This window comes from Cygnus olor, chromosome Z (assembly GCF_009769625.2).
Source record: "Cygnus olor isolate bCygOlo1 chromosome Z, bCygOlo1.pri.v2, whole genome shotgun sequence".
NCBI classification, from domain to species: Eukaryota; Metazoa; Chordata; class Aves; order Anseriformes; family Anatidae; genus Cygnus; species Cygnus olor.
The window spans coordinates 1337593-1346053 of NC_049198.1; the positions used below are offsets into that span (position 1 = coordinate 1337593).

At 36.7% G+C, this 8461-nt stretch overlaps 1 protein-coding gene across 4 annotated transcripts; it reads right to left on the reverse strand.

Moving 5' to 3' along the window:
- Nucleotides 1-126: 126 nt before the first annotated feature.
- Nucleotides 127-8378, reverse strand: CZH18orf54 (chromosome Z C18orf54 homolog). 4 transcript variants are annotated; one of them, XM_040539852.1, is made up of 8 exons: nt 8175-8378; nt 6979-7300; nt 5750-6523; nt 4465-4615; nt 3586-3694; nt 2116-2247; nt 1199-1272; nt 127-536 (listed from the first exon to the last, which is right to left on the reverse strand). In XM_040539852.1, exons 2-8 carry the CDS (start codon nt 7286-7288, stop codon nt 434-436), a joined length of 1653 nt encoding a protein of 550 aa, XP_040395786.1. In that variant the 5' UTR covers nt 7289-7300; nt 8175-8378; the 3' UTR covers nt 127-433. The 4 variants fall into 4 exon arrangements, with proteins under 4 accessions (XP_040395786.1, XP_040395785.1, XP_040395787.1 ...); XM_040539851.1 differs by having other exon boundaries at nt 6964-7300; nt 8175-8377; XM_040539853.1 differs by having other exon boundaries at nt 6347-6523; nt 6964-7300; nt 8175-8376.
- Nucleotides 8379-8461: the final 83 nt, after the last annotated feature.

An 8461-nucleotide genomic window follows, 5' to 3' on the forward strand; every position in this document is an offset into this window, starting at 1 on the left:
TCTGCTGATATATAAGCAATCAAATCCCTCTTTAAAATACTCTTTATTGGCCATAAAATTCTGATAAGAAAATAAGAAAAATTCGAATAGGCTGTGTAACAATGGTAACCAGAACTGGACAAACAGTTTAGTTTATTTATTTTATTATTATTTTTTTAAATATAAACACGCAGGGCTTCTTCCATGAAATGTTAACATTGTTTTAATTCCATATTCTTTTAAAAGTGGTGTCTTGTCACATGTTGTTAGACCCTACTGGAGGCACTAATAACTCAAGGTTTGAAATAACTCATGAAAGTAACGAACATGTACAGAAATAATGAATAAAATATTGTTTCAGAACAGGCACTGGTCCACCTTTCAAAAAAAAAAAAGAACAATGTACAGGCCGACAAATTATTTAAATTATACAGTATTAAGCTATTTGTAGATATCAGCTTTTTTCTTCTTTATTTTCTTGATGATCATCACTTTGCCCTTGTTTCATATTGGTATCTTCAAGGAGACTCTTAAGACGTGACACATGGTGTAAAGCCCTAAATTATGAATTATGAAGACTTTAATAACAGTGTATAAGTATTTACATTCAACACAAAATTATGTTTTACTAACAGGTTGCTTACTAACAGGTTGCTTACTAACAGTTTATCAGTTTGAATTGTTTAGAAACAGTTCACATCATCTTGTCTAACTGTCCATTCATTCTGTTTTAGAAATTATAAAACATATTAAGATTTTCTTTAAGAAAAAGATAAAATACTTTTTGGAACTGAAATTTTAAACACGTCTTCTCAAATATGGCCACTCATGCACACCCGGTTTCTATTAAATTATTATGGAATAGGTATTTAACACGGTGATAAACGCTAACATCATGTTATCAAAGAGCATACCCACACTAAAAGTTACTGTATTTTTACATAAACCTTTTAATTTTACTTTACAGTAGAAAACTATACTGCAACACTGACGTTTGTTGAAACAAATGCTCTGCATAATCAAAACCTGTTTTCCATTCTGCCTTCTCCCAAAATTATTTCTTTAGTTACTTACAACTTTCCAGTAAGATTGTCGTTTATTATTCACAATTTGCTTATTCTTAACAGTTTTCAGATCACACCACAACTCTCAGCTAATTTATCATTCTTTTTCTCTACTTTCTGAAAACAGTGAAAAGTAAGAAAATCAAGTCACTTACTTCTGAATAGAATTAGTAAGAGGGATTATCTCGCTGTCACAGACTTTTAATTCAGCGTCTGCTTTTTCAAAAAGCTTAAAACAAAAAAAAAGAAATTGTAAACTGAGGAACATACCTGAATGTAACAAAACATTTTTATAGCGCATTTCATTGGAAAGGATTACCAAGAACTTTACAGAAACAGAGCAATTCAGGAGGGGTTTAATCAAAGTTCCTATGCAGCTATGATGTTCCAGAAGGTTGCTCCCCCTGGCCCATTCTTTCAGCCTGCCTTAGCCATATGCATGGAGAATTCATTCACTACCGAGTATAGGACATAAACTTTAAGAACTGTATATAAGAAGCATTATGAAGCTGTTATAAGGAAATAAATCCGGGAAATCATTTTGAAACAAAAGGGACACAAAATACTGAATCCCTGATGCCAAAGCAGGCGAGGATAAAGCATTTGAGAATGACTTTTTAAAAATGTGGCCCATGCCCCCGAAAGCCTGATATTAACTGGGACATAATCAGAAGACAGCGTGACCAGAACACAGCAAGTGGCTGCTCTAGCTGTTGCTCGAGCAGCAGGTGAGCGTGATGTGCTCTCTTCGGGCAGGATGCTCTGGAATGTCGCCATCTTCTGGATAACCAGAGCTTTCTGCAGCACTGTTGAAGCCAACTTGCTTAAGTCAAGTTGCTGATCAGCGACACGGTGCCCCAGTGGAACAGGACACCGAGACTCTGATTCACAACGGCAGCAGCAACAGCAAAAAAACCACGGGGCTTTAGGGCACAGCACTTTGGATCTTGATGCAACCTGGATGGAATCTGCTGGCAGTGTTCTTTTGACACTGACTGGAAACCGAGGCCATAAAAGAATGTAAACAGCACATCAATACTGATGAGACAGTACAAGGAAACTGACTACTTACTTTTTCAAACTCTTCCTTTTGCTCAGCCGTTTCGTTCGGGTTTAAACTTCCCTGAATTGCTTGAAGCTTAAACAACATTAGCTTCAAGGCTTCCAGGGGTCTGTGATTATGATTTCCAGAAAAGATGTTTTCCTAAACCAAAAACCAAAGAATTTGTTGATTGTGCACTTAACAGTAACATTTGTTGATCAGTACACATCAAAATTCAAAAAAGTTTTGAAGTTTCCCTCAAACAGCTTAAAGGCAAACTTGTGAGTGTTTCTCTCTACTTGTTCTTTACAAGTCTATTGATAAATTGCACATATGTGATGCTACGCTGGATCATCTTAATTTATGCCTCTGTAGAGTTAGTGAAGTCACTGTAAATATGTACATTGTTAGGAAGACCTGAAGCAACACAGAAAGGTCTCAGCCCTGGCTTGTGTAAAATCATTCAAGAATATGATGACTGTTAGTGTCAAGTCCTTTTAATGCTATGGCAGCAATGCTAAAACATCTTTTAACGTAACTGACAGCAAGTAAGCATCATTAATGATAAGCATAGATTTATTCATATAATTAGCACCTACGTGATATCTGCTCATTCAATAATAAAAAACAAAACAAGCAAGCAAAATAATTCAAGGTGACAAACTTTGGGGGTAATCTAGAAATACTCGTGCCCAGAAATGAAGCCAAATTCATTAGACAGAATCATTTGAATTACTCATGCAGATTGTTAGGTTCTGTGTCAAACAACCCCATAGGGAAATAGAAGTATGTGCCACTGTGGACTAACTTAAAGGATGATGCTTTGTTTACTGCAGGATGGGAAAACAGAATATTAGAGCAGTTAAGATTCAAGGACAGAGGGCAGAAAGTAAAAGAAACATACCACGACATAAATTAACGTTATGCCTTTGAACTAGAACACCGGGCTCGGGGCTCATCTCCCTAGCTGAGTAAAGGATAACAGAAATGGAGAGGGTTCATATAATTAAAATGAAAGACTGAACAATATTAAGACTGCCAAGAAGGTGATTAACATGTAAGAATGGGATTAAAATAATGAATAATCTAAAGAGAGTAAATTCAATCCAAAACCCAATTCCAGTGCAACAGCATGAATAATAATATATTAATTTACCCCTTGAACCTGACTCATCAGGTTCACAGCACGACATCAGCAAGGTTCTTAAATTGGAAGCATTTAATAAATCAATAACAAAACCCTTTTTTCTTTTACTTGAGGCAGGAAAATTACTATTTAAACAAAATATGGAACGTAAAAGTAAAACTAAGTGTTAGATTATAGGATTTAATAACCTTAAGAATTCATCATGCTGAAAAGTGACTAAATTACGTCAGTTTGACTTTCTACTTCGTACATTTTAGAAGAAGGAAACCGATTTATAGGTATCTCCCCTTCTAATATTTACCAGCCTTACACATTCTGGGCACTCTAAGCAGTAAACACTCAATTTTACTGACCTTGTTTTTGTCATCTAAACAGTCTTCCAAGAATTTATGAATGATGTCTGCCTTGGGGAATGGCAGAGGACTGGTTTTGTCCTCCCAGCATGCAGGCACTGGTGATTTGCTGCACCAACATTAAACATGCAATGGAGAATAACAACAGGTTTATAATCTGAGAGAATTATATAGTCCATTTGATGAAAACAGACATACCGCACATAAATGCAACACTGAAGGGCACTGAATAGTCCTGTCACTGCTGTGGTGACTATGAGAGAACCACACTACTACTTTTTCCAGTTTTGCCAGTTTAATCAAATCCTGAGTAGCCATAAAAAGTGACTAACCAAATAATTATGATAATAAATTAAAAAAAAAAAAAGACAACTAATTTTTAGCTATAATATAGTATACGGGGGTGTTTTTCTTACATCTGCAATTCCAGCATTAATATTCAACACCTGAAGAAAAATAGTTATTTTAATAATATTTTTAGTAATAGGAATGCTGCAGATTGAGACTTTTGCTCACCTGTTAAATATAGCTAAAATTATTTCATTTTTCATTTACTGTTAAATTTACCAATTTAAATTCCACTGAATAATTGTTCTCTTAAAGTAAATATCTTTGTGTATCAATGATATATAAAATATATTATTAAAAGACAACAATAAGTAATATTGACAGCACTCTTTGCAAGACAGTGAAAAAGGGAAAGTAGTGCACTAATCTCCTGACCTCAGAATATCAAATATTTAGCACTACACAGGAAATCTAACAATAAATCCTTTATGCACATGCCATATTACCATTATTTATAAACTATACACAAAAGGAATTAAATACCTAACGCATTTTCCCGAACAAAGTATTTCGTAATCTGTATTTACTTACAAAGCACCCGGAACATTTTCCCATGATCTTTCTGCTCCGAGTATATCTGTTGTAGAAGGACTGCCATCATTTTCCAGAGCATTTGACGAACCTTCATTTAAACTCTCCAGATCTCTGTCAGCCTTCCAGGTAAGCAGCTCAAGTTGGTCTTATAAAAAGCAAGGAGAGAAAGCCCTTGAAGAGGATTAGACACATTATTTCCATACTACTTTTAATTTTATGTAATACTCAAAATTACTATAGATAAATTATCACTGGAAAAATCTTACAGATTGGGTAGCCACAGCACAACACCTTTGCTTATGTTGGTATGGCAATATAAAACATGAATCAGCAGTACCAAAAAATTGTTTCTAGGTGGGAGAATGTTTAAAGTAATCAAGTGTTTCTCTTCCTACATAAAACAAGTATCACATGCTGCATTCAAGATTATTTAATGTTTATATGCTTTCATGCTGTAGAAAATACAATTAAAATTTCTGTAGAAATATAATTAATTCACCAAACAAATATTATTTATTAATCCTGCAAAAACTTAAGTTACTTTTCTTATTTGTTTGTACAGGTTCTTCTAACAGCTGTTTTTACAGACACCTGGGAGAAGAAACACAAACATATACGTGCATATCACATATACAATCACATACAGAACTCACATTTTAAAGTAAGTTGAGACAAGCACTAATCATGACAGAGACATTCTCATATATTTTTATGCCCAACTTTTTCATGATTGGTAGAAAAATTATGTGTGGGAAAAAAAAGGATATATGCATGTATTCGAAGTCCATCATGCATATATATTGGAAAGGTGTTTGCAGACATTTGTATTATCTGGCATTTCGTGACTTTGAATTCACAACAATAACATTTTAACTTAGCTTTTCCATTTAACCTCCTGGAAAAAGGAAGAGATCAATATTTGTGCTTTGCATAACGAATAAAAAGCATACACATCATATAATTTAATTTAATGCTTGAAATTCTATTCAACTATTTATGTAACTATTGTCATTATCTTGCAGTAAGGTACCAAATATGCCACTGTAATATTCTTTGCTGTAAAAGGAATGCTTAAATATGCATTAATATATGAAAAGTTACAGTATAAAAGCTGCTCAGCTTGGTCATCTACTAATAAATGCTTTGAATCACTTGTCAAAGATGGAAGTAAATAAATCTGCTGCACAGTGCAGACTAACAAAACTAGAGCTTTTGTTTTAAAATGAACATGTCTTTATTAGCTCTTCCTCAAAATTCAAAAACAATTGTGAACTACAGTTACCTCCGAATGACTGTTTCGTGTGCCTTGAAAAGGAGTTACCAGATTGGAAGAGTGCATCTGGGCTGTCATACTTGCAACTTTCTGCTACTTCGTTATCACCTGTCAGATCCAGGCAACCATTTTTTTTAAGAAAATCAGAACTGTCTTTATCTACGGAGCATTGTTCTTTCAGGATCTCAAAAATCTGTGAAGAGGAAGCTTTGCCTTGTATATTAGAATTGTGTCCATCACTTTCTTTAGTCACAGCAGAAAAAAGGTTACGACTCTTAAGCCAGACTGGGTAGTGAAAACTGGGAATACTGCTTATCCCTGATACACTTAAGTCAGACTTCTGACTGGTAAGCCACCTTGGATAGTTCTTAGCAGGAAGAGTGGCACAGTTCTCAACAGATAAGGGTCTGGAACTTCCTTTAGAGGAGACAGAGTTGTACCTGTTACGTGTAAACGCATTGTATTTCTTTTTACCGAAGTGTTTGTGTACATTTTCATTAGCATCAGCTTTCCCATTCTCCTGAAGACAGAAACCCCTTTCAGTATCAAGTGACACGGTGTGGTAAGGGCAGACAGGTTTTTTAACTGACCATCTGTTCCACTCACTATTTTGATGTCTTGATTTAAAAGGACTACTCGGGACGCAGGGCAGTGATCCATCTGCTGGAAATGCTAACAGATCATCTGTCGCAAGACTAATCAAGTCTGGGTCACATTCCGTCTCCCTTCTACAGGGTGAAGCAAGAGAACTTAATCCTATGTGCTCATTACAGTCACCCAACGCTGAAAAACAAAGACAGTTTACATGAATCGCAGAACTTCAAGCATACCAGAATGACACATTTGTAAGATCTAATAAATTAAAACTGAATACATTATTAACCAAAGGGTACTGAATTCTAGTTCTTGCAAGAATGGTTCAATTTCTAATCAAAATATTGATAAAAAAAACTAGCAGTCAAAAGTTACCCCACCTTTCATACTACACATTTACAGTTTGGAATATTTTCTGAATTCAATTATTTGCTCCACAGAGAACGACAAATATCACTAGCCATGAACAAGCATCATTTATTATACCACAAAGACTTGCAGGCAGTTGTACAGGGAATACTCCTTCACCAAAACATAGCTGGTATGAGACAAGGAGTTGCAAAACCATTGACAATGGAGGAAAAAAACCAAACAAAACAGCAAACTCCAAGACTTGTTAAAAGACGTACTTGCAGAAAACATACCGTATTTTTCTTTGACACGATGCTTTGAAAACTCAGCTTGTTTGGGAGTACTTTGGCACAGGCAGATTTTTCCAGTGGTTATTTCTGAAGACGTGAGACTTAGATCAAAATCTTCAATATAAGCTTCTAGAGCCTCAGATGCAGAGCTGTAAAGCTTGTCCTTGTATTGAATCAAACTGTTTGAGCACGAATTGCTGCTGCCAATGCTTGTTAGAAGAAAAGATACTGTTGAATCAGGAGAGGAGACACTGTGTTTTTTATTAAGCTGGTCATGGTTTTTATCCAGATTTCTATTAGAATCTTCACTCATTTTTTAATCAGTCTAAAAGGAAAAAGAAAGCCCAAGTGACCATCTGCACTGAAACATGTTCTCAAACTGTAATGTATCTATGATTTTCTTTTTTTAGTTATGTAAAATGTCAGTAATTTTTAGGAAAATAATATTTAGCTATTCAACTTCCTGCTTTTCAAATAAGTTAGTTGTACATATGCGTCACGCCTAGAAAAGAAAAAGGCAGAAAATAAAGCCTCGGGGAAAAGAAAAATAAAAAAAAAGAAGATAACAATAGGGAAAAGTTTTTGTACACTGAAGTTTTAGTGGAGCACAGAGCTAAGAGGATGGCAAGGAAATCTAGCTCCTTGCTAGTTCCCAAGGACCCTCAGCATCCAGCTTTTGCAAGAACTGTGCTTCATGTTGCTGACATTCAGCAAAGAAATGCAGGAATATCATAACCTTTTATTTCAGAACCAACACAACGGTGGTATTCATGGAAAACAATAGAAGTAGCCTAGTATAAAGAAGAAAAAAAGCGGAATGTAACTGAAGTAGAAATGTATTACTCCTATAGATTGTTTTATACAACCAGATGTATACACATATCGATAGAATTTTACAGGGCACAACAGGAACTGACAGAGCATCGGAGTGCTTAAGATTTCCCCAATCTACACAATTTAGTCACTGCTACCCAAGCTGACTTTGTAACCCCCCAAACCATGGACTGAATCGCAGGCTGGTTCCAAACCCCGCAACCAACACCAAAACTTCCTTGTAAGTATCATTCCTGCAAGCAAAAGCCCGTTTGAAAAGCACGTTAGTGTGTTAGAAGAAGGAAACAGACGCTGCGACAAGGCACAGGAATTAGTAACTTTATTACGCAGAGCGCCACATGCACACGCCGATCACCAAAATTTACACGGAAAGGAGGAGCGGGGCCCTGCAGCAGGACCGGTGGAGGCCTCCCGGGGCTTCTTCCCCCCAAAAATACCGCCGGTGTCCCTGCCTAGCCCGGGACAAGCAGCCAAGACAGGCTGAGCCGAGCCGAGCCGAGCCCCTCACACCCCGCGCTGCCGCGCAGCCCCTTAAGCGCCGAGCGGGCACGCACAAAATGGCGGCGGGCCGGCGCGGCCCCATGGGAGTTGTAGTCCGAGGCGGGTGGCGGGGCGGCGGGGCGGGGCGGGCTGGGACTACAGCTCCCGGCAT

What these genes read in the sequence shown, in the direction of transcription:
- CZH18orf54 (XM_040539850.1), bottom strand. Translation starts at nt 7,288, where the DNA reads ATGAGTGAAGATTCTAATAGAAATCTGGATAAAAACCATGACCAGCTT. An exon ending in ATACGGTATGTTTTCTGCAA is followed by an intron (nt 6,524 to 6,963) that starts GTACGTCTTTTA and finishes TTTGTTTTTCAG; the next exon opens with CGTTGGGTGACTGTAATGAG. An exon ending in CTTACTAATTCTATTCAGAA is followed by an intron (nt 537 to 1,198) that starts GTAAGTGACTTG and finishes TTCATAATTTAG; the next exon opens with GGCTTTACACCATGTGTCAC.